This window comes from Egretta garzetta, unplaced genomic scaffold, assembly GCF_000687185.1.
Source record: "Egretta garzetta isolate BGI_Z169 unplaced genomic scaffold, ASM68718v1 scaffold16, whole genome shotgun sequence".
In the NCBI taxonomy this organism is placed as follows: domain Eukaryota; kingdom Metazoa; phylum Chordata; class Aves; order Pelecaniformes; family Ardeidae; genus Egretta; species Egretta garzetta.
In genome coordinates, this window is record NW_009260022.1 from 594,626 (window position 1) to 622,075 (window position 27,450).

At 36.9% G+C, this 27,450-nt stretch overlaps 1 protein-coding gene across 1 annotated transcript in view; it reads right to left on the bottom strand.

Moving 5' to 3' along the window:
- Nucleotides 1-27,147, bottom strand: part of KCNH7 (potassium voltage-gated channel subfamily H member 7) — a 240,203-nt gene extending 213,056 nt beyond the window's left edge. The window contains exons 1-2 of the mRNA XM_009640740.2: nt 27,072-27,147; nt 24,838-25,068 (exon numbers count right to left, since the gene is read on the bottom strand). Coding sequence (XP_009639035.1) covers nt 24,838-25,068; nt 27,072-27,147 — 307 coding nt within the window. The remainder of the gene's footprint in view (nt 1-24,837; nt 25,069-27,071) is intronic.
- Nucleotides 27,148-27,450: the final 303 nt, after the last annotated feature.

Below are 27,450 nucleotides of genomic sequence, written 5' to 3' on the forward strand. Positions count from 1 at the left end.
AACTGAGCAACATAAATAAAGGAAAACATACAGCTATGCTTATTAGAACAGCATGGGAAGCTATTGCAGATGATACAACTAGGAACCTATACCATTAAAAGAGAAGGTATGATATGACTTTCTTGCTACAATTTCCTTTAAAGTAAGTACTTCAGAAGTGCACTATACCATAAACTTACACAAAGATACAAGTAATAACTAATCTAATTTAAAATTAACTGGCAACATCAGCAAAGGAAATAAGCTTAGGTATTGTGAGAGTTCGGTTACATTTTGATCAGTGACACTTCACCTCACTAATGAGCAAAAGCAAATATGGCATTTTCAAACTAAAGCATCTCCTTTATTTTTCTAATCCCAAAGTTAAATGCAAAGAAGAAATCTGTCCATCTCAGTTGTGGCAAGCCCTCTCCCGACCCATCTTTCTGACTTTTAAATATCAATCTGGGTTAACTTAAAATATACTTGAATTCAGTTTTTAGCCCAAGTTTTAATTCCAATTCAACTGATGCACATATCTGGAACAATTTTAGTGAAGTGGAGTTACTGCAAATGTACATTCAAATCAGAGAAATGCTGACTGAAATAGGCCTACATTTGGATGTCTAGTTTTGGGGTTAGATCACAGAAGACTATTTTAAAATACATTCTATTGTTTGGAATAAAATAATCAGAACTCTGCAGGCTTTGATTGGAACTGATAGAAAGTGCTTTTGAGCTCTAGCTTAAAAGCTTGAAAGGCACTAAAAGTTTTATTCTGAGTTTATCCTGTCATAGTGAAAGGCCTTTCGCCTATGTGACTTGAATCTGTGTTGGATGAGACTAATCCTTTCATCAACCTAGCAATTAGACTCCAGTTGTGTGTATTTCTTCACCTAACAAAGTCTGTTATGAAACAGTTTTTCCAGGAAATTTGAAAGAAGAAATATGAAGAGATTTGTTCAAGACAAGTAGTTTCAATCACAGTTGTAATTAATGACTAAGGAACCAAAGTTCTACATGGAAGTAGTTTTGCTGTTATTCCTATGATCTTCCTGACTGCCTGCTGGCATAACATCCCTAATACTTTGCATTTACAATCCTCATATCTAAAGACCTAGTTAAAAAGTATTGCTCAGGATTAGCAAAAAGACAATGACAGTTAAGTCAGGAGTTTATGTGAATTTGTGCATGTGTACAAATGTGTTATCCCTACAGATTTCTCCAGCACTGCTTTAATCTTATATCAGGTTTATATCAGGGACCACTCTGGCTCTCAGAGCTGCCAGAAACCTGGTATCCAGCTGTACAACCTCTTTTCACCTCCCCTTTTTGGCCAGCACTTTCTACATGCATAATACAAGGTGCTTATACAGAATCTGGCAAACTGTCTTGTCCTAAGGGTTCCTGTCAATTATAGCAGCATTACAAACGGCTTTGTGATTTCAATTGTTGCCAAATACATTGGAGGAAAGGACTACTGCCTTTTTGTTGCACCTAGACCTTCAAAACCAGAAAGGCTATCAAGCTGTTTGTTTTGGTATTATAAAATACATATCTATAATTACAAGCAGTCATTATATGCATCACTTAAGCCGAAGATATTTTGAAGGATCAATGTAAAAAGCCTTTAAATTAAATTTGAGAAATTTATATTTTGAAAAAATAGTAAATTTGCAGTAAAAGCAAATGAGAAACTATTTATGAGTGTGGATTGATGTTGGGAAATTTTCAGCCAAAGAGAGTGGATGTGAATTTTAAAAGGTTAGTACATTTTCTTTAGATATCTTCATGGTGGCAATTGTGAATTGCACCACTGATGAGGTATTTTGTAGCCAAAAAGATTTCTTTTGACACTTTCTAAAAAAAAAAAAAGTTTCCAACTTTCCCACATTGGAGCAGTAGTTTCGGATTTTTTTGGTCTCACTTTATTGAACCTCTCCCCCCCAGCCCAACACTCCTGGTTTGGTTTGACTTGGAGCAGCTTTTTCTTCTCTCCAGTTTTCAGTCAACCAAACAGAAGAACCACCAAATAGTGGTTCACGCTATTCTTCACACTCATTTATAATAAAAGCCAAGAGCAAAACAAATGCTTGGCTCCCTGAGTGCTCACCAAATGCTTTCCATGCTTGTATGCATGAGCCTGAAAAGCAGACAGGGATGCAAATGAAAGCAAGCTACACCACCTCCTTCTACCTGAGAAAGCTTAGGAAGAGCAGAGAAGGTTTCAAGATAAAAACTCCCCAAGCTCTCTTTTTACCTGTTTAGCAATTGATTATCAGCCCATTTCTGCTGCTGCAATGCCTTTGTAGCTTGTGACCATTTGTTTTGAGTAGTTAGCACTAAACTGGTACCCAGCAAAAGTAGGGTGTTTCTCTGATGTTCCCATAGGATACTGATCACGTATTAATGCGGTGTGTGTCAAGGAGCTTTTGGTTGTGGCTTCCACATCTGGGCAGCCTTCAAAAAGGAGTGATGATGAGAGTTGCCAGTGCTAGTTGTTTTGAGAAATGGCACACTAAGCTGGCAGCAGTTTGCGCTGTTGCTTCACCAGCTGTTCTGGGCCCTATATGTTCCGAGACAACCATCAAAAAAGCGGCTACGATATCTGTAACCTTTGTAAAAGTTGCATTCCTTGGATTTATATCTTATTTTCATTTGGATGACAGGATACAGAGCCAAATTATACCTCTAGATTTAAGTAGCTGTTAGCAGTCATAACAACATCTGTAGAATTCAAAATAGTCACCTTTACTACAAATAGAGCATTATTAGCCACACACACCCCCTGAAGTCCTAGGGTAACACATTAGTTATGCCATCCAAATGAATATTTAGCTCTTGGAGGAGGGCTGCTACATTTTAAAAGAAGCATTAAATTAAATATTAGTAATACAATTTCAATAACATGATAAGTAACTCAAGCTTAATGGGTCTAGTCCTATTTCTGCAATACGCTGGAAGAAATTGCTGAAGTGTTATATTGACGTAAAAACAGGATAAATGAGAATACGGTCCACTGTAATTTAGTATCTATTTATTTATATTGTTGCAGCAATACCACAGATATTTTGAAGAGAAATAAAAATACTTAATGCAGTATATCTCAGTCTTAAAATTGGCTTTCTGTACTATTTAGGCCCTTGATTATTTGTATAACATTCCTATTTTTTGTGCTATAACAGTATGTATTCTGCTGCATAATTCAAAGCAGAGTGAACGCCTTTATGGTTGAGTTGATAGTAAGTTTCTAAGCTGGCCAGGAAGCCACGAGTTCAAGTCCCACACCAAGACTTGGACACAAACCCAGAAGTGATACCGCAATGCAGTATTAGAGATAATACTGCATTTGATGATCATTCTTTAGGATAAAATGTTAAGCTTGTGTTTGCTTCATTAACCTTGAGTAGTGGTTTTGTGGAAGTGGTTCAAAATGTTGCTTTTTAAAAAGAACGTATAATAACCCTGTTCCCTGGTCAGCTGTCATTTCTCCTCCTACTCAATATTTAAAAATTCTCTTACAAGCTGTTAGTGAGCACACAGTAGTTGTTCTTTTACACATCTGATAGGTATGTCACTATTTTGGGAAGTACTTAGAAATGAGCATGAATGTATCAGGTCACATTCTGGTTTTGCACTTCTAACACTCTCCTTGGGCTGTAGAGTTTTTAAGAAAAAATGTGCACTGAAGCGACCGTTAAAAGAGTTCTGGTGATCTGGGGCACTGCAGTAAAAGCCCTGCCATCTCTTAAATGGGTACAACATGTAACACTGTGCCGATAAATGGGCAAGCTTGTATTACCATCCACCAACTCTTTGCATAAAGCTACAAAGGATAAAGATTCTTGAATTTTCCATCTACTCGATTTACACGAGTGGAAGACTGGAAAAGCAATTAACATGCATATAGGTACCCAGTTAGATTTCGCCCTGATCCCTGAAGTATCTGAATGCCTCAAACAAACCTCATTTCTTAATCTGCTGTCTGCTCAACTTCCAGCACCTGCTTGTTTGCCTAAGTATGGCATGAAATATTCTTATTCAGTGAAATAATTTAGGGCATAACGGGTAACTTATTTTCTAGGGAAATTTATGTTTGAAACTACAATTTACTTCTTTTCAGTTGTTAGTGGAAAAATTGTGTCTGAAATTTTCTAATGAGAAGGATATGTGCAAACATTGGTTATTTTATTTTTTCAAAAAAATTACTGTTCTTTTAAGTTCTGATGAAAAGCTTCTCCATAGGAATCTGTGCTCAGTCTTCGGTTTCTGTATATAACCTTGAAACAAGTATCGCAGCTGATCCTGACTTAACTGTTGGTCTTGACGTACTTGGTTTCTGCAGCTTATAGGTAAAATCTGTGCAAGGACCAAGTGATCTCTTCAGTATTAATTAAAAAGTCAAAGATTTGTCTTGAGCTTCTGCTTACCCGATAGACTAATTTATACAGCGCCTGGAAGCATACAGTTAAGGTGCGGTGGCAGAAATAGTGTTTCAAGCAGTAAAAAGTACTTTTACAATGGGAATTGTACTCCAGTTTTCCATGAAACTGTCAAATGCCTGACATTTGCCCTGCGTTACCCTGTATGGTTGTACCATTAGGAAAATCCTGGTGTTTCTGGCTGGGATTAAAACGAAACAACTAAACAAATGACAAGAATGAGACAGACTGGAGGGGAGACCATTAAACAGAGCAAAGGGAACTAGAAAAGGTAGTTGGCAATTGGTCTCTTGTTTGCAGCACTAAAAATGCCTTTAGAAATAGAGAGTATCAGTACCTTCACTTAGATAAACAGAATTTTAAAAATACAGCCTAGGCATTGAAGAACTATAAAAAGAGAATGGTGTCTCTGGGGAAGCAAGGCAGACATTTAAGTTTTCTAAAACTTTATAAAAGTAATTATAAAATAACGATGGGTAAATCTTAGATTTTTATTTGGCTGTCCACTTTTATAAATATATGTATTAAAGGAAAACACCACGCTTTTTTTTCCTTGGTTTTTATGTAATACAAAGGATCCTACAGGATCCTATAGGAAGTACATCCCAGACCTATTTTTATCTTACAAATACTTTTACTATTCCTTATAAGATATATTAAAAATCATATAAAGATAATATATTGTGCATAATAATACAGGCCAAAATTACATTTTTCCTCTGCTTTAATTCTATATCAGCTATTATAATTACTGAATTTCAGAGAATCTCAGAGGTTAAACATATTAGAAGGTCAAAAGCTTTTTTCTTACTTGTTTTTCTTTGACACACACAAAAATGCTCCAACTGGTTCAGGGTATATTCATTGTAAGAACATAATGCAGATCTAAGGGTGAACTCACTTTTAACAACATTTCAGATTTCAAAACTATTGTAAGTTTGAAACTTGAGAGTTTTTAAGAAGGTTTTGTTAAAGAAACTCTATGCCCATATTTTTCTTGATTATAGCATGTTTGGGATCAGTATTTGTGTTCAGATATTGTTTTTTCTCCTCTTTGCACGTTTCATAAAGCCTTATTAATTACTGATATTAATGAGAATTATACAGTGGGACTAGTCACATTTTTTCCATTAAGAATTAATGAAATGAAAGTAATATTTTAATCATTTGTATGTCTGTCTTTCTCCATTGTTTGTTTGGGGTTTTTTCCCCCTAGAAGATCAAAATTTTTAAGCAAAAACTTATCTTAGGTCACTTTCACTTTAAGTTTTTAATATTTTGGAGGTATTTAACTCTTGTTTAGGCAGTTCGAAGCCAAACGTTTTGGCTTGGTAGATACAGCAGCCTTCTCCATGTGCTGAAATAATGCTGGCTTTTTTCCAAGCTTGCATTTTGGCTCCTGTGTTTTCTTCTGGCCTTTTTGCTGTCTTCAGAGATGTTTTTACAGAGGGCCACACTTTGCTTCCAGTGCTTTTGTAGCAGCTCAGTGGGAGGGGGTCTTCACTTTATGTACAGGCAATTGAACTCCTGTTGATTTTATTGCTTTTCCATGGCAGGGCATGTGCATTCCTATAGCTCTCTTTGCAGAACCTGCCTTAGGTACCCTATGGAATTATGTACCTCAACTAGGTAACACCTGTATTTGAAGGAAGTTTGAAAATAATTTCAATTTACATCAAATGCACATCTTTATTACCTTGATGCATTAGAGGGATGATAATAAAATATAGTTTGTTTTTAATATGAAGAAATAAGTGTCAGACCTTTCCCAACAAAAACAGCCCCAAGATGGGTATGGTGAGAAGGGTTAAAAGGTGTTCTGGAGTTTTTCCATGGACTTATTCTCAGGTTGTGCTGACAGGAATAGTGAAGCAAGACCGCTTCTATTCTTAGAAGCAGTGTGAGACTGTGACCATCTTCTAGTTTCAGAGGACCTGAGGCTTAACACTGGCTTTGGACTCTTGAAATCTGAGTTTTCTTGGGCCCGGGCTGCTGCAAGTTTCTCTTTCCATTGCCACACACTGGAACTCTAATTTTCTAAATAGTAAGGTGAGTGCTTAGGAATTAAGCTTAGTGCCAGCTGCGCCAATTCAGATATAGTCCTGTACATCCACATCTACATGTATGAATCTGTGCTGGGGATCTGGGTCATATTGGCACCTGTGCACTGTGGATACAGCTGCACAGCCGAGGGCACCACTCAAAGTAGTTCAGGCTGGTTCACAAAAACCAGCTGTGAAATTTACAGCTGATTCCCAAACCAGCTGTTAGCACGCTCTCCAGCTCACCTTGGAAGTCCCCGTCCTGTACCAAAGACAATGAATGTTGTCCTGCCCGTGATGAAAACAATGATGCAGGAAAGAGAAAAGCCAGAGCTGTCCTCCGAACTGAATTTTCAGGCATTGCTCACTACCCTGCCTTTCATTCTCGGCCCTGGAAATCCCTGGACCTTGTTTGGTGCTTACTTCTTACGACTGGTAGAGGATGCTTGTTCACAGAGACCCTTCTGTGCAGCTCCCTGGCTTTCTGCAGAAGTGGTTTTTATTGTTACATGATCTTTTCATGAAGAAAGAGATGCCTGAGCATTCAACAAAAACTGTACAGACCTGGTAATCTAGTGCAGTGTATTTAACAAACTGAGTAAATAAGAGCCCTGGCCCAAATTACAGTATCTCTGCACTGTACATGTCATAAATCAGACCTTCAGAAATATCTAATTAGGTAGCATCAAAAATTCCTGGGTAATTGCTCTCCAGTTAATTTAATCACATCTTTTTCTAATTGATTACTTTAGAAAACAGATTAAATATAGTGAAACAAAAGCACATCAAGAAAACCTAGCATTCAAATAATCTCCATACAGCATTTTCTCACCACACTGCTTTACATCTTAGAACTTTACTCTGCCATAGAAAAAATCATTAATCTGACATTTTGCTATCCTATAAATAACCATGCTTTCATCAAGGTTCAAGAGAAAGAAAAGCAGTTTAAAACACTTCCAAGAGGGAGTCTTGACTTTCAGTCCTCTGCTCTGCCTACTGTGTGCTTCAGTTAAGGTAGATGAGGGAAAGGGGTGTTAGCTCACCTTCCTACTCTTCTTGCAAGCCTAGATAAAAGACAAAAACAGCTCCAACCTGAATTACGGCATTTGCAACAATTCCCATGGAATCAATGTGTTAATTCCGCTGTAAGGTCTGTGTTCCCTGTTCACGCTTGCTTCCCACCTGGTGGATACATGCCATCCAAGGTTTGCTTGTGTGGCCCCTTTGCGTGCTTTGTGCTATTTTGTAAGGAGGTTATAAGCCCTGTATTTTTGGAATAACCATTGTAATGAAGATGCTGTTTACTGGCACAAGCCCAAAACAACCCTGAAAGTTTAATTTTGAAGACGTTAGGTACTTGAATTTCCAACAGACCTCAGATCTAAATTTCTCATGGTAGAGTAAAAATGTCCAAGCCAGTCTTCCTGCTTTTGAATTCAGCTATTTTAAATCAGGTACAGAGAAATTCAGCATTTGCAGAAATGACTCAGTTGAAACATGACATGAAAAGTTAGTAGGGTAGAGCCTGAAGGAAATACTTCTGCTGTTGCTATCCCACAGTTCTGCCAAGGACTAAAATATTTCATGCAGTCTCAGTCATTTATGCACACGCTTTCTTATTGCACTTATATATTTCTTACAGTGCTTATATTTACTTTCTTTCATTTTGGAATGGTCTGTAATATACAGCTTCTCTAGAGGATCCTGACTCTTGAAGTCTGAGCAGGGCTCCGATTTAAGTGCTACATTAAGCTTTCTGTTTGACTTCCGCCCTTTAATTTAATACAGAGCCAAGCCAGTTTCATATGGTAATGTTAACTATATCCTTGTTTGATAAATAGTGTTAGGCATCCAATTTAATTATAATTATAAGTAATTACAACCACCATAGTAAATATATCTGAAGTTATTTACTATATTTCCCATAAACTCTATTATAAAGCTAAAAATCAACATTGGTACCAAAACCAATGAGTTTCAGTCTGAAGAAATAATTTGTAGAATTGTAATGAATTTGTAGTTTGTCCTTTCTGTGTTTTACCATACATATGATATTTATTTTAGGGGTAGCATGAAAAAGATGTGCAAATAAGCATAAGTAGCAGCAACGCAAAAGACAACTTTAACAGTACAATAGTTTCTATATTATCATTTGTAGATATTACTGGATGCAGTATATTATTACTGAGTTTTAAAATTGCAGAAGCGAGATAGATACTCTATGACATAATGAAGAGAAAAATGACAGTGAACTATGCAGCAAATCAACTTCCCTAAATTTGCAGCTCAGGCTAGATTTTCAGAAAAGATCAGCTCTCATTTAGGTACAGAATGCAGGTCATTATTTTCATATCCCATAAACAATCACGGTCCTCACAGAACAAACAGCTGAGTAGTCTCAGTCAGTAAACTTTTCTTGAAAATCTGGCCATACACGGTAATGCCTGGCCTGAAGGAAAGGTGAGCGTATCTCATAATTTGAAAAAAATTGCAGGGTTAAAATTGTGGGCCTCTTTGTAAAAAAAGACAGTGTGATTCCTGCTAACTAGCAAACTACAGAATCGAGTGAACAGCTACTTGCCAGGTGTGCTCAGCTGATTCACGTTCAGCACATGACCATAACAGCTACTTAACTTATGTTGAGTTGAAGGAGAATTTCAACAGAAGAAAAAAAGTAACTCTATGTATGCTTGAGAAACCACATTTCTCTTCCTCTCCCCACTGAAAGCTGTAGTAATATTAAAGGTAGAATGAGCTTTATGCATGGAGCTAACTAGGAATTTCTCTGGCAGGTTTTTGTGTGCTTTTCTTCTACTTGCTTAAACACATAAACTTCCCAATGACAGTAAGACTGTAGCCCTGAGATGCTAAAATTTCCCAAAATAGAATTGATTTGACCACCACAGATTGAAGGCTGACACACTTTGCACAACTAAAACAGATTTCAACTTGGTTCAATCCTATTGAATTTTTCCTTTGTACACTGCTGTTGCATAAGAACATTGTCAGTTTGCTCAAAGTATTGGCAGCACAGCAGAAGAGGACACACTCAAACCCCTTTTGTTTTTATTTTTTCTGTTTCTTTTTCTTTAGTAATTTTTTTCTTCTACAATATATAGATGATATGTCCATGGCACGTAATAGTGAACTTTCTTTATAATTGTTTAATCTGTTTTGGAAAGTTTCCTTCGCAGATAATATCTAAGAGATAGCATGTTGACTTTGATCCCTGATCTGGGTTCAGCATCACAGTTCTGGTATTTTATTCCCATAAAATGTAAGATGCTATCAACAAAGTTATGCATGAAGGCCTCTATACTGCCTAAAATATTGAAAGGAAAGCTGAATTTACCATTGCAGGCTTTGGAAAAAACAGTTTGGGGTGATGCGCAGTAGCCTTTAGCCAGATGCTTTGCTGCACTTCAGAAAGGCCGATTAGGTAGGCTTAATGGAATTGTCAATCCTGTACTCAAAAAATATTTATATTTAGCATTACCACTTTACAATAATACACTTCTTTTTCCCAGCCAATAGATCTGGGCAGTTCCATGGTTGAACTCACTGCCCTGATCTCTAAGATTTCCTATTATATTCCCTTTGATTATCTTGGGTTCCAGGGAGAAAATGGTAATTTCAAAGAATAATAAAAATGCCATAACCCTACAGGTTAGGGCTGCAGTTAGTATGAAATTACTTCAATTTTAAAATCTCTCTAAGTTATTTTGCCCTCATAATTGCTTGCAAAATGTACATTATAATATATTCTGTATCTAAAAAAGAATGACTCACTGATCATTAGAAGGGCGATCTGTTCAATGAGGTCTCAAAAGCCCATACACTTGTAAAGCCTTTATCAAATATCTAAATATCAAATATGGAACTATCAAATATTTCCAAGCATTTCAAATCCAAATAAGAACACACAAGCTTTTCAGTCATTCAAAAACCTTCTTAGAAATGAAACTTATTTGTTTAGGGAGGCTGGGTTTACATTTCTTTTCTTTTAGATAAAGACCATAAATAACTGGGAAGTAAACACCATTTCTGAAGTTGTGTTAGTCATATGAGTAAGTTGTTTTGTAATACTTGTTTGTAAAGATAACTGTATTCTTCTGCAAAGCACAGCATCAGAAACAAGGCTTAGCAAAGCCATCCTTTTGGCTCTTGGTCATGTTCTGAATTTACACGAGCCTTGTAGGGCCAAGTATCTGTAACCGTTCTCCTTGACAAAAACAATTGCAATCATCTATTAATGGGCAATCTGACAAAGACAATTCGGTCCAGTCTGAGAACGAGAAATGATTTTTATATTTTCATTCCTTTAAATTAAAAATAAGACATATATCATGGTGCTATGGACACTAAATTAACCCTACGCAGATATGAAGCATGTACAAGTAGCTACCCTGAATACTGCACTGTATCTGCTACATGCAGAAATTATTGTAATCATCCCTCCTTGACTACTTTTGAAGTAGGAATGGCTTTGCATCTGAGTTGGAATAAAAAACACACAAGAAAATATGAATGCATCAAAAATCCTTACACAATACTATATTGTAATGCGTATGCCAGATACGTTCTCTTCTGTATCTTCAAATTAGTTGATTGTAGGGGCAACTAGCATTGGTAACGTAATCGTAGGAGCTGCAGTTGTACACCCCCAAGAGACTTTTATCTGTCACTTGGGAAGAGAGTAAAAGACAGTTTCTTTTAGATAGTCAGTGAAGCAGATTTTATTGATAAACTTTTTAACATCACATTAGGATGTTTAAAAATAAAATCCAGCATGAAACAAACAGATGTTTAAGTGTCAAATATGCAAGCAGTAGGGAGAAAAACTATTTTAATAATTAAAATTGATGATTAAATATATCATCAGTGCTGTTTTAGTCAGTGGAAGTATATTTAACGAAGCTTCTCAACACCTTCAAACAGCAGCTGAACTCATCATTAATAATATTCATTAAATATGCTTTAATTGTCACATTGTGTTTGTTTACCAGTTTTTGTCTATATATAAAGAACTGGAAGAAAACACGGAATGGGTTACAGATCTGAATAGGCTGTCAGGCCACCCAACTGGGGTGACTTAAACCAGTGAGATCGTGTCTCAGTTATCTTTTTTTAATATCCTCAGGTGGAATCACATACCTACATGATGGGTATTTGAAGTGGCACTGCTTAAAACCATGGATCTGACGTTACTGCAGTACCACAAAAGCTGCAGGATTCCTGATGCTTTGCTGCTGACACATTATACCCCATGTGTTAAGGGCCAGCTCCAGCAGGGTGCTGAGTGCCATCAGTGCTGACAGCCAGATATGCTGAGCTCCTGTCAGGAGGTGGTTAGCACACTGATACTGCTTCTGCTGTTTGATGGGGTAGGGGAAGGGCAGTCAGCATTGGCCTAAAGGAAAAGGGCAGTATTAACCCTTGAAGGAAATAGCAGATTTCTATCCCCCCTAGTCACTAACCTGGAAGAAATAGCATGGGACAAATCACTGTATCTATCATTTCTTGAAGAAAATATGAAATAAGAAGTGGCAGAAGAGAAATGGAGAAGAAAGTGATGTCTTTTGCTATGACCTATATAAGGAAATGTTAGCAACAAAATTCTTTGTCTTAGATGAGAGAGTGTTTCGGGGGGTTACCTCACTGCCGAAAGCCGCTACAAGAATTTCACATGATGTGAAAAATATTTCTCTCTAAGAAGATCTGTTTTCTGCACATCTTTAATGATGGGAATGAAGTGCTAAATAATGTGTGCCAGGGATGCCCTAGTTGTTTGCCAGTGGCAGTTGCATTTATCTTCCAGTATAAGACAATTGGTCAGCTGCTTCTAAAACTTACAAGACAACCTCCGTTGCAATTATCTTTAGCATCAAGCTATTCAGATGACTGTAACCTATGGGAAAATAAGCATTAGAATGTGATTTCTTCTTAACTCAAACATGTTTGTATAAAAAAATCTCCCAAGGAAAACTGGGCAGATGCCTAACAGGCCAGGCAGATTGGCCTCCAATACAGGAGAACACTGAGCATGTAGTTCCTGATAATAAAATGGGTAGCAACATGGAATTTATACCATTTAGCACATTAGTAATGACATTTGGAAAAGATCTTCTGGCAAACAATGTCTAGGTTGCACTTTCAACCGTCTTGAATGTGTTGCTGCTGCTTTCAGCATGATGGTTATAAAAGACCAGTCTAACAAAAGGACTTCTTTGCTATATGGGAATGGTAAAATGTTATATATTGGTTAGAATATGTGCCATGCTAACAGAATGCTTTCCGAAAGCAAACACGGCTGAGTGATTGCTATTTAAAGATTCCCATGTGAAACAAAGCATTACTTGTTATACAGATTGTGCCAGTTTCTAAAAAACAAGACACAAACAAAGGGTGAAATCCAAGAGAGGAAAAAATTACAATCTCAACTATGTTATGAGACTATCCCTGGTTAATATATCAAGTTCAGAGATGAGCTAGCTGAATCAAAAATGCCCATTTTCCAATTGGTAAGTTTCTGTAACTCTCACAAGTATTCAGGATCGTGGAGGATAGCCTCCATTATACACACCTAACAAGCTGAAACGAGCTAGAGTCTGATGAAATTTTAGTTATTTGACTGTTTGGAGAGTGAGAGGGTTTTTTTGTTTTGGGGAGGAAATAAAGCCTTTTCATTATATGACACACGCAGCACCAGTTAAAGACAAATAATGCTCATATGAGATAGTTTTTCTTTTAAAATATCAACATGGTTTAAGAACAATTCATAGGCTCTGTATGAGTTCATGGTTCTCCTGAATAAGTGCTACAACTATCACAACAAAGTCCAATATGAGACTTGCAAGTGATAAATTTTTTCTGTTTGGAAAAAGTGTGAGCTTAGCAGCCACTGAACTTTCTTAACCATGCCTGCTATATTTTTTTCTTTGTCATTTATCTGGCAGTTCTATTTTCTGTATCAAATTTGGAAACCCTGAGGGCTGGACTTGATACAGGGCTTACATGGGAAAAAGATGAACAGGACTTGATTCCACCTTTGCGTTCTTTAACCCTGTGGCAAGAGAAGGAAACAGTTTGGCCCCTTCTGCCGTTCAGAATAACCTCAGCTGTCTCTAACCCCATTCTAGCATTTGAGGATCATTACAGTGTGTATCCTTTCTAACAGAAGATGTCGTTTCTCTAGAAATTATCCATTATTACAGACAGGACAGAGACATGTACACAACTGCCTCATCCTAGGGTGTCTCTTTTCTCAGACCTGGCCTGTGGTCTGAGATACTAATTTAAGAATAATTCCTATTCGGTACTATTCCTATTAAAGATTGTTTTAGAGAACTACTCCCTATTGAATATCATTTCATATTCTCACTCTGTCATCCATTTCTTGGATTTGATCAGGCTGGAGTTGGGTTTTTTTGTGACATTTATTTATATATATACATTGCATATACATATGTACTATACTGGGAAATGTTACAATGCAACTTTGGTGTACTGTCTCAGTAAAGAGAAGCAGGATAGTGCAAAAATACAGTAGAGAATGATGGATTGGAACCGTGAGCTTTTAAAGAATAATCTGTCTTTCAAGGTAAGAGACTCACTGCATTAGTCAATCAGCTCATTAAGAGTGACTTTAATTTGTTGTTCAGTTCAGACTTCCTGTGACTGAATGTATTTAATAAGAATAATGTTTTATCAGTAAAACTGTTGTGAACTATAGAATATCAGTTTGTATTCTGTGATGGGGTGGGTGGTAATTTTGGCAGCTCCTCAAAGTGGTTGTTAAACCTCCTGAGAGGAAGAGATGCCCTTTTATAATATACGTATGACATAATATATATAATTGAAAATCTATTCCTAAATTTGCTTTTATATGTAAAAGTTCAGGTCAGTTGTTTCTCTTGGAATAACTGAATCTCAATGTGATCTTCATAACTACGATACTTTAGTTATATCTGACATTTTAGTGCCTGTGACCCCTAAAAGGCAAAAAAAAAATTGGATAATCTACTTTCCAGGTAACAATCAACATCAAACATGTAGAATTGTTTCTCCATCATTTCAAAAACCAGTTGATATGTTTTCTTGAATTCCTCAGAAAGTAGGAATCGAGTGCTTTTTTCACAACTTTTTTTTTTATTTACAGGAAAATGATCCCAAGGTGAAAGGAAAAGGGATTAAGACCCCTTAAGTAAAATATTACTTAATAGGGAAACAATTCACTCAGTTGCTGTGAAGCAGGGATGAATGCTCTTGTACTTTCAGATGTGAGAGAAATAATGTCTGAAATACTGGCAGCCACACAGAATGTATTTATCTGGCTAATAATTATGTTTTGCATATGTCGAGTTCTGCAGAGACAGTGATGCTACTGGCAATTCTGCCTCTGCAGGATCTGGGGTCTTTTTATAAATGAGGTCAAAAGACAATCAGAAATGAATGTAAATAGACCTGCACGGTCTATTGAAAAGCTCCCTCAGCCGTAATATTCTTGGTTTGTGTAGTTGCTTTTATAAAACAGAACTGCATATCTGTCAGCTAAGAAGAGTTGTCTGCGGACCTTGTATTCCTTCCTCTTTTCCCCTCTTTAAATAAACAGTAACCAGAGAAGGGGGATGCCACCCACACCTAGCGCCTGATCTACAAACATCCCACTTATCAGACACTAACTCTGCTTGTAGCTGCAGTAGCAGTTAGTTGGTTTTAATTGACTTCTTAGGTATTTGGAAGCAACTCCTTAGACCCCATTTCTACTCCTGACACAAGACAAGGGATTTGCAAATTTTAGGATAAAAAGAAACAACGTCTTAATACAGTTTTGTTGTCACCCACAAACAGTACTCGAACTCTGCTTTATCCTTCCACAAAACTTTTCTTTGAAACTCTGTGGGTAAAACACTAAAGCCGCTTCTGTGCCACCTCATATTCTTGTTGCCATAAGCAATCAGTGTAACTTACAGAAGCACTAAGGATGTTCTGAACTGTGGACCAGCACAGACTGGCTCAGGACTGACATTATACATAGGCTGTCTTTCACACAGTTCACGAGCCGCTCCATTAATCCACAGAGAAGGCTCAAATATTGATTTATAGATACCTGGTTTTGTACTTCAAGGCTGTTACTCTCTCGCATAATGTGGTATGTTGTCCATGACTCCAGAAATAGTCCTTTTGGGAAGTGTTGTCATTTCTGTTGGATGGACTTTGGTGTTAAATTGATTCCTGGTACATTTTATCATGCAAAAATAATGCTGGGCACTTATGATGGAAACAAAGGAGCACATTTTCCTTTCTTTTATTACCATTATTTAAAATGGCATGGACTTTAGGTATTCTTTCTTTCTTTCCCATTTGTGAATTGAAAGCTATTTTTCAAACAAGTAGACAGAACTGCAACAGTATTTTACCTTAAACACCATGACAATAGGATTTATGGACTACTGAGTTTCATGTTCTTTTGAAAGTATAAACCCCCCCCCCACTTTCTTGTACAACAGCCACAAACATGCAAAATACTAATGTGATTTTCTGGCATTTTTTCCAGAGAGGAAGGAGTAAAGCAGATTGGCACAAATGAGTTTTGAAAGGAGGAAATTTGCAAGCTATTTTCAGAGATACACTTGCATTGATTTGAATGAAAATCAGCAGAGAACGCTCTAAGAAATAAATAGTCTCAAAAGGGCACAGACTCCAAAGTCTGAGAACAGCTGGGAATAAGTGCTTTAGAACACGTGAACCCCCCCCCCCCCCTTTCTTGTACACCAGCCACAAACATGCAAAATACTAATGTGATTTTCTGGCATTTTTTCCAGAGAGGAAGGAGTAAAGCAGATTGGCACAAATGAGTTTTGAAAGGAGGAAATTTGCAAGCTATTTTCAGAGATACACTTGCATTGATTTGAATGAAAATCAGCAGAGAACGCTCTAAGAAATAAATAGTCTCAAAAGGGCACAGACTCCAAAGTCTGAGAACAGCTGGGAATAAGTGCTTTAGAACACGTGTGTTAGTGATGGAACATATTTACATGATGATTAACTGCTTTTCAAGCAGCCTAGGTATAAGACAAAGGCAAAACCCCTAATATACATCTATCCTTGTTCTGAAGTCATCTCTGCTTCTCTACCCTGTGCATTAAAATGGAGGAAGGTTTTGCCTGTGTTTTGCATGCGTCTTTCATAACTTGTCTTTGTATGTAGCAGCTCAGAGCCAGCTAATACTAGTTAGCAGTGGTGTAATATGTCTCTACCAGCAGTGCTCTAATACCTAAAGATCAGGATTTTTAGTGTTACAAAAATTAAAATTTGCAGTTTCATTCTGTGAAAGCTGTGGGTGCACAAGCCAAATCCTGTATCTGTAGGTATTGATATCTTGCTCTCAGGCCTTCAGGAGTGTTTCTGGGAGCAGAAACAATGCTACTATATAGTCCCATGCATTTGCTCTAAAGAGGACAACATTTCCTAAGTTGATGCTGTCAAGGATCAGCGTATTTGGGTATTGTGATAAATCCTAACTCCCCGGTATGTGAAGTAAACTCTCGTGTTCCTCTGAACTGAACTGACCATTTAGGCAAGACTTTCTGGTTTCCACTGCAGTCTGATGTGGCAAATCAATGACTTAAATGAGATCATGGCAAAATGTTAAAGAGAGGATTTTTTTTGGCTCTGGTACTATGGAGGAACATGGACAGGAAAGCAAGAAATTTCCTCAGGCAGAGAAGTACTGAAGGCAGCTGTGCTCTCTGGCTTAAGCCACCTTCTGGTCATTGCCACTCAACTATCAGCAATGAAATAGTTAATAATGTTGACATTTAAACACCGTCGTTACCTTTTGATGATATGATGGCTCTTTTTTAACAAGGAAGCTGGAATATTTTCTTTTTGTGCGTAACACTTCAGTGCTATAACCGAGGGCATTATCAAAACATTATCAAAAAGACAACAGGACCTCCCCTTTATACTGTTTGCTTTAACTTTATTCCAGATTGAATTCTGGTATCCTTTGTAGTGGTCTTTCCTGATGAGAATTCACTGTAATTACAGAATTAAAGAATAAAGAAAAATAGAATGAAAAGGCTATATTGTACCAGAAAGTTGGTAAGGGAGCTTAAAATGGGGTTCTACGGAAATGCTGGAGGTCAATAAGCATTTTGTGACTAGTTTCTAGTTATGGCTATAATTCTGCTTTCCAAATGAAATTTTAATTTAATTTCTGAGAAATAACTCATATATGTAAGTTATTTCCTTTAAAACAAAAACAGTATGCTAGACTAAAAAGTTCCAGCTATACAAAATTATAACACCGATACTTCCCACCTCAGAGATGTGAACTTTCAGAGATGTGGACTGTGTGAGCCCAGCTGTAACTACAGAGCCCCATTACCCCCCTGTCATTGTCATGCATCTGCTCTGCCTAGAGCGAGGTTCACAGCTACAGTTCTGATTGCTTTTGAGATATGCGGTTTCCAGAGTGAGTTAGCAATTTCCATAGTCAGCTTGGTCTTGCTTCTCTGAATCCTATACTATTTGATTAAGCTTTTTCCATACTTAGCTGGGAAGCTGGGAAGAATATGGACTGTCTAGCACAGAGACTGAGTCATACACTAAGACAAATACGTAGGGAACACTTTAAAACTGGACTTGAAACCACTAAGATAAAATCTAACCCACACCACTGTTCACTTTCCATTGCTTGAAACCAGAGAGAACAGAGCTAATGTCAACATTTGTACTATTCAAAGTGCGATGTTCTGAAGTTTGCATAATACCAGATATGCATAAGGCTGCAATCAGAAAAGCAGTTGCTCTTCCCCCATGTCTACTGCAAGTTATGATGTCTGATTTGCTCTCTGCATCTCTTTTTGATACATGGGCCAATTCGGTGGAGAAGAGAAAGAACCGATCAATAATGCAAATTAGGAGTATGCAATAACACTCTTATCAGAATGAAACATTAAAAAGGATGTACACTGAAGATGGAAAGAGGACACAATAAAATAATGTGAAACCAAATAGGCTAACAGCTTAGGTTCTTTTTGTCTCTTAACCCAAAACCAAAATAGCTTTCACTAAAACTGAAAGGAGCATATTCAAAGCAGATAAAAAACTTTGTCAGGCAATGCCTAATTAAAAGATGAAACTCTTCTCCATAGTATATTATCATTCTAAACAGCTTAGAAAAACTTTAATTTTGAGTATGTATATCATATTGTAACCTTCCAGTGCCATCTGACTCCAGAATGCGACACCTTTCTTACCACTGTGGGACCCTCTTTTCAGAAGTCAACAATCATTGATTCTTTGTAGCTCAAGCAAGGGAAATTTGGGTCCCTTGATTAGTGTAAATTGACCCTGTGACTTTCTGAATCCTGCTGTAAAACTGTACTATGAAAGTCCAGCAGCAGAAGAGTTCCCTCTGGACACTGTACTGAAATGAAAGACTCCTCCTGATCCACTAGCCTGCAGGTTTTTTTATTTGTGCCGTGGAGGAACTTAAAACTGTCAGAAGGGATTTTTCCAAACTGAGTAAGATTTCTTTTTTCCCGGTAAAGATGCAGAAGCTATAATAATAGCAGTTGTATTCTTCATTATTTGTTAAAATTAGATATATCTAATCATACCTTTCTGACCCTCAACACTGACAAAGGAGAATAATTTTAAAGGCAATTTAATTTTTGTTCCCTTTTATTCAGATACTGTCTCTCATTAAGAGGAATAGATGAATGGGAAAAAAATATCTACTTATTGAAAATAAATTTGTCACCCATAAAAAGAAAAAACAATATATTGGAAAGCCAAGGAATTGAAAAATACGGTTGAAGCTGATCCATAAATAAACCTACTTAGTATATCTAAGAGCTGCTTTATCATAATCATTACATATCGCATGTGAATAAGAAGTGACCCACAGTTCTGGGGAGCCATAACTGAACAGGGATGAGTAAATGAGATATTCTGATCATTGAGGTATCGGCTTGCTGCTGATGGTGCTCCCTGTTGCAAAACCAGCAATACTGAATGGGACAAGGGGCAGTCCTGTCTCTTAGAACAATTATTAAAACCTGAGGTAGAAACATTACACTACAGAGATAAGAAAAGGTCAGCCATTTCCAATAGTTCGACACCTTTGCTAACATTCTGGATTTGATCCAAGGGTTTTTTTTTTTTTAATGATGTTTGGAAAAAACTTACATTAAGACAGGTTTTTTGGACAGCTTTTTGTTGGGGTGTAACACTTCCTTTATCAAATTACAGTCAGACAGTATTTCTTAAACCAAGAAGTCCTACAGCAGCAGGGTATTAGGCAGTGACTTGATTCATTGACCTTCCTCATCAGCTCTGGTTAAAGCACTGAATCTGCAGTCAAAACTGCACTTGCTGGCTCTCATGTTAGAGCTAATCTAAAGGGACTTGACACACATGTAAGGGTCTTTCACTTGTATTTTTAATTGACTGGTAGGTTCATAGCATTTATAGAACACAAACAGGTGATAAAATGCCTATGCTGGCTGAAGTCTAGATGATGACCTTCTAAATGAAGTCCCAATCTTTCTATTTTAGAACACTTAATACAATTTTCACTTTATTTTGTCAGTATATTTACACATTTTTTTATTTTATTATCCTCAAAAAAGAGCTTAAAAGGCCTTAAAAATATTAGTTTTGGAATCTTAATGTGTTTTGAAAATACAAATATGTTTAATTTGCAGGCAAATGTAGCAAATAACATTTCTCAAACTGGGTAAATGGCAAATAATTTGTGAGATTTGTAAACACTCTGCAAATGACTGCTTAATCTTATCTTTGCTCAAAACTATACTCTTCTGTAGTGCTTCTTATCCCTATAATACCTGATGTGTATAGGGTGGGCTTAAATGATATCCCTACCTGCCTTTAACAGGTATATTTTGTAAGCTTAGATATAGCCCACTGTTGTCCACAAAGCGTAGAGTAAGTAAAAAAGTATTCAGTGTGATACAACCCTTTCTGATTATCATATATCCATTCTCAATCCCAAAATAATTATACTTTTCATGTCAAAAGCTTTACAGCTTTACCACCTCAAGCAATATTTTACAGCTGTCAAGAATGATTTATGCAATAATGACTTAAACTGCAAAATGGAGTCCTCTAAGGAAGAGCTGTCAAACATTTTCACCACAAAAAACTTTATTAAAATAAGAATTGATATTCTGTATAAACAATATCTTACCCTCAACTATGACACAGATCATACAGCTATATGATTTGTGAAAATGAAGTGAGATAGTGAGGAATATACTATTCTGCTACTTTGATATCAGAGCATAATTTTTGAATTAAGCAGATGTGAATGCCTAATGGAAAAGACTTCAAAAAAAATCTGTTTCAAAATAATAGTTCTTGTGTTTTGTCTGTATTGATCTATTGTTCCTTTTAAAAGGGGGTATTTACATTAAAAAAAAAATTAGTGAGTTTTTAATCCCATGAGTACATCCAGCAACATTTGTGGAGCTGCTTGTGTGATGAGAACCTATAAATTTGGACCCTTTGTTTTGGCGTCCATCTGTTCCCATTAACCATTTTTCTCAGTAGTAATTAATTATTTTGATAACTATGTAATCCCCTACTGTGACACTGCTGCAACAGGACAGAGGACTAGAACTTTATCTGGATTGTGCAAATACCGTCCTAAAACTAAAAAGGAGTAAAAGGAGTGAGGAGAAATTAAAACCAAATGTAGGCTATATGAATAATCTTATTCCAATGCAGATACTGCAAGAGGCACTAGTAAGGCTTTTAGCTGCAAATGTTAAAAACCTCTCTGAAGACAGGGCACAGGTGTGGTTGGGACAGGGCCTGCTGGGTGCCTAGGTAATGCTGGCATCCCACCTTCATGGCATCCAAACAGCTACACAAAGCTGTGACAAGTATTCTCCCCTGTCCTCTGCACCCTCCCCACGCTGCACAGTGGAAAGGGAAACATACCCAGTCTAGGTAACACATTTATAAAACCATGATACATTGCATTTGTGTTCTCCTTTGACCACTGTATCTTCTGTCTGCTGTGTTTAAGGCAATGTGTAGATTCAAGCAACTGGCATTTTCTGAAAATCAACCCGCTACAATTTTTTTTCCCATCCTTCTGTCCCTTTTCTTCAAGCATGTGATTTAGCCTAGACATTAAAGCAGTGAACAAACAGCAGCATTCAGTCTTGCATCATCAAGATGTTTAAAACTCAAAAACTTGCACTGTCTTTCATCTGGAAAAGTGGACTATAGACCAGTAGAGAACATCAGAATCCTAATTCCCAGTACATACACAATACCATTTTTCTAGTGCAAGAATTTCCTTTTTAAGTTGAACTTTAAAGCTGTGACATTTTAAAACTATGTGAGTTGGCATTTAGAATTAAAAAGAAAAAGCATTATAGAGTGATTCCCTTTCTGATATCTGCATTGCTGGACTTCTGATGACAGATTAGCTTTATAAGTGAGGGGATATATGATCCTACTGGCATTTGCTTTACTTTGAAATATTAAAATAATTTTTAATATAATCAGTGGCTTATGTAGAGTAAATGATAGCGTGATGTGGAATAAGGTTTTATTTGCAATTCACTGGGCATTTATTCAGGAATGTGTAATATGGTCTTCAGAAACTCCTGTCGGTGGAACCTCAAGCGATTCACACCTTCATGAGCTGTCTTCCTCCTCCGTATGCTTAGTATTATGTTAAATATACAATGGGTGGCTATGAAATATAATGTCAAATCAAACTTTCAAGCAGTGGGTAGTTCATTGGAGTAACTTGGGTTACTCACATGGAGAAACTTACATTTCTAACTGTGCTGGCATTGACCTATTAAAATATTCTCATAGTTACCGACAGCACACAATACAAAATAAGCCATTAACCAGGCACTAAACTCTCAGATTTTTAGAAAATTCTTTAAATTAATTTGCTTCAGAGCCTGGCGGAATTCCTTGTTAGGTATCATCACACTCTATATTGTTATAATATGCAGGGATGTTACATTTGGCATATATATATACATACGCTCTGTATTGCAAAAACAAATTTGCAAATCTGAAAAAGTGAAGATGAAAAGTGAACCATATCTTTTTTCTTTTAGAATAACTATAGAATGTTCACTGACATTATAAGCATCATATAGGTAGTTTCAATTTCATGTTACCACATAAACTTCAGATCTTTTTGTCATTTTGTAAAGAAATTGAACTTCATGTGGAATGAAACAAAAAAGTCTGTATACACAAATGATCAAGCTGCCAGACATTTATGCATTTGAAGTATCAGACCTATCTTGTATTTTGTTTATTTTTGCCTGTAATCAGTGACTTGATATTATAAGTGATATTTACAATTTAAAATAATTCACCTGTATTTGTTTAAATTCAGCAGTGCATATAGCGCACACGGTAAGTCCTGTTCACATTATAAGCATTCAAATTTTGAGGAATTGAACTCAAATTTGTCTAGAACTGTTGTCCGTAGCTTTTGAAATTCCTTAACCTTCAAATATATGGTCTAGTAATTTAAAGAAACTCTTCACAGAAGTGAAGTTACTGAGAACCCTTATGCCTAAGATTGTTTACACTGAATAATCCATAACTCTCATTTATAACATCCTTCAAAATTCAAAACTATTTATAAAAGATATGGTAATTTTTATGGACAGTTTTACTTTTTTTTATTGCCTCAGACAGATTATAGTGTGTTGTGTGAGGCCAGAATTCAGCATTTTAGAAAAATATATATTTACGGTATTTGACAGATAAGTCAGTTATTTAGTTAAGCACGTTTCCCTCCCTCCTAATATCTTGGGAGACTGAAGCACTTTTAAAGGACCAGGTCTCAGAACAGTGCTCCAGGCTGCTGGCTGTGAAACTTAGCAATGACATTCTCCTTTTGCGATATTATTTTTAACACACGCCAAGTTAAAACAAACACAGGCTAGATGTGTAAAAGAGATACGGTGTCAGGTCTCCTGAGAAATCTATGTTCAAGGCACAGCTACAACAACAAATCTTCACCAAAATCTGTTCCAGACCACCGAACCAGATCTAAGAATAAAGGACTCTACTGAGAACGTGCTAAGAAGAATATGCTTAAATATTGGTAGCGTGGGTAGACTGGTTGGCCTGAGTCCTATCTGAATTATAGCAGCCTAAGCTAAAAATAATATTGCTTAAGTCTCTCCAAGATAACAACAGAATTATTGAGAACAGGATTTAACTCTGTGACTTTAAAATGTGAGAGCATCCATTGCATGTGATTCTAAAATTGATGCAAACAACATACTGGCACTTCTCCAGCACTAATTTAAGCTCAGCATTTGAATATGAATTTCCTTTTCCTTCTCCCAAGAGCGTACACAGCAATAGGCAGAATAAGGTACACCACACTTATCCATTACTTGGATTTGGTTGAAAGACGGATGTTTCTGTAAATAACCCTGAGTAATTAGAAAAAAAAAAAAAACCACACCAAACCCTGCATATAACTACTATGTACCGTAATTAGTTTTCATGCGTATGCATTTTTTTAATCTGCAAATACAGTCATTTATTCATTTTATGTTCTTAACAGGAAGATAGCATCAGCATAGCAGATTTAGCCATTCTGCCTTATATCAGCAATAGTGTTACCAGATATATATTGAGTCTTCACTGAATATCAGGGAAACTCTTTGTAGTTTAGCCATCCCAAAATTTTTACTCTGACAACATAATTCTAAGTCAGTTTCCATGGTTCGGCTGTAGGTACTCCAACTTCACAATATCTCATCTCTGAAAAAGGCTTGTCCCTTTCTTTGTAAGCTACTGCTTTCTTCACAATACACCAATTTTTGCCACTTCTAATCTCATTGTACTTTTTCCAGTAAAATACTGCATTTAAATCAAGGTACGGTTCCAATTGTGTGAGGCAGACAGTGTTAAGTCCCCTGAAACCGATACACCATTCCTGTGTCCCGTGAGATGAAACAGTTCATAAAAGTTAACCCTCACAGGATGTCCCCTCGGTGCTCATGTTATCTGCTTGTTGTTGTGGGGCTGTTTACTTCAGGAGATTTAGATCTGCTTTAAAACAATGGAGGGGAGAACTTTTTTCAACAGTTGCAAACACAGTGCTAGCTTCATTCAGCTGCTAGAGTCAATGTACAGCGATATACTCTATACACCCACTACTTTCAGGGCAGATTTCCTTACTGGTATCCCTAAGTGTACTTCACTGGACTTCAGAGAAACTACAAGGCTACTCCAGCAAGGGGGTTGGCCAGCAGATCATACACACTTCTTCTACCAATCAACCGATAACCAAACACACAAAAAGTCTTGAAAGTAAAAACAGACTTTACCATCTTTGTGATAATAGGTGACTTCTACTTTCCTCTCCTCTGATCCCAGCAGTGCTTGAGCAATTTGGGCAATATGATGTCTTTTGGTCTCTGGCCCATGAAGAAAATCACAGGTGCAAGGTTTCTGCATGACATCTGGCCTGGAGAACCCGGTCATCTCACAGAAACCATCATTGCAGTAGATGATAGCACAATTCTGCACTCTAGCATTAGCAATGATGAATTTTTTATCTGCAATAAAAGAAAGTGATGCATTTTTTAGTACTCTTTCAACATTTCATAAAGTGTAGATTGCATGGATGGATGCTAAACAGCCCTTCTTTTCACTGGGGTGCCTGAAATGCAGAGATTTTCAGTCATTTAATGTAGCTAATTTGATCCATAGCTTTTAAAGAAACTTCAATAAATTTAGAACACATTGAAGATGAAGAAAGTTGTCTTTTAAGGAAATAAAACTAGATTGTGCAAGTTTTTTGCAAAACTCCTTTTGACTGCAAAATTTTGTCTTTTTTAGCTTCATTGAAACCGAGGTGATGAGCGCCATCCTGTCAGCCATAACTCCAGGAGAGTCCTTGAAAAGTTAGTACCTTCTTTTGGGGAAGTGGGGCCTTGGGAAGGGGGCTCCACTCAAGTGAAGGGCTTCCTGGGATAAGGTCCAACCAGCTCAGTCTACTCTGTAGGGATTTTCACTGAGGTGAACGACGGGAAGTTTATAGTCAGTATTTTAACAAAATTATCTAGAAAAGAACATGATAATTTTTCCCCTCTTTGATTGTTTTAGAAGTTAGATTTATAAAAGAAATATTCTTAGTAGGAAAAAAAAGGACTATGAAGGTACATGAGACCCAAAGATTGTGATGTTGACATTTTGCACAGTCCGCTGAAGTTCTGTGCCTCAGTCCATCATCCTTTCCCAAGCCCTCACCTGACAGAAAGGTTCAAAAGTTTTCAACTGTTACTTCATTCGTTTCTGTTTACCACTATAATACACTATTCCTATTGTAATTGTAAGTGTGTGGCTTTTGATACATTTACTGTTAATAACATGATTTTCTGCTTACTTAATCGCACTAGTAGGTCCCTTGCTTTTATGTGGCACCAACTTAGCAGTACAAGTCTTGAAAATTTTAAAGATACTCTGTCTTTGAACACAGTGAAGTATTTGGAGAGAAAAATACAGATTTCATTCTTGCTTTTTCTACTGTCTTTCAATCATGCTGAATTTTCACTACCACTTGCCTAGTTAGCAGGTACTGCTTTATTCTCTTCAGAATATACACCCTTTACTGCATAAAAACTTTACTCTAGTAGCAACACTGACTTAGCCTTTAGATAAATGAGGACTACAAACAGTCTTCAATTTTCTCTAGTAATAAAAATGTTAAATTGGTAACACGAGTTTAAGTATAATGAAGCCTATAAACTGGAGTTAGCTGTAAGGGTTTGCACCAGGCTGATACTAAAAATATGCTAAATATTTAAATAAATGTGCATATATCAAAACTACTGTTTCTAAATGAAATTCATTTTAAGCATCAAGTGTTCCTTCTTACTGTTAACAGTAAACCAGAGTTCTGGCCAGGAAAAACACTTCAGCTTCAGCCTCCTCGACAGGTAGCAAACTGCTGCATTGGAAAAGATCTCAATGGACTCTCCCTGAAGATGCATTTGCACTGGTTTGTTAGATATTTTCGGCTTGCATAAACAAAGCAGAAATATTCGACAGCTATATTAAAATGCAGTCATGACAACAAGGTAAGAGAGTATTTTCCCTCTAATAACTCCTCTGCATATTATCTGTTACCTCTAAATCAAAGTTGACTGTTCTGCTTTATTTTGAAAAGACAATGATAATAATAGCGACAATAACAACAGCAATAAACCTAGCTGACTTTTTCAGACATTACACAGGCAGCAAGATTGTACACTCAGTCTTTAGAGCCATCTCACCAGTTCAGAATAAGATAAGAGATATAACTTCTATAGCTATACAATATGGTTACAGTCAAAGATAAAAACTATTCCTTGAAGCAAGGGGGGAAAAAAAAAAAAGAGCCCAATAATTCAAGTCGGTAATCTGTTTTCTAGATCAAAAACAATGTTACTCCTGCCAGGGATCCCCTCTGGGGTTTTCTTTACAAGTTACAAACTTAAAATAGTCTGGAGCTGCTGTCCATTTAGTCACAAGCAGAATCAAACTACTGTAGCAAAATAGATAGAAAGAGAGAACTTACTTTGCCCTTCAAATTTTCGTATGATTGTACCCAAAAATGTATTTTGTGGTGCCACATGACCTCTGCGAACAGGCATGTTTGTACAGGTCTTCGGTTTTCTGTGCACAATGAGTTCTCCAAGGGTCTCCTACACGGCTCCAGCCCAAAGCACTGAGCCAGCTACCCTTTGTGACAAATCATCGTCCTCTGGAGCTCGGAAATCTCTTCCCATTAGCACCACTTCTAGATACACGCTTTTCCTATTGGAGTCAGATCCATCCCCCAGTTTCTTTCTTTTTCTTTCTTTCTTTCCTTGCTTTCTTTTCTATTTTTTTCCCGGAGGAGCTCGGACGCTATTGTCTGGGGCGGGTAGGGGTGGGGTAAGCAGGAGGAGGTGGTG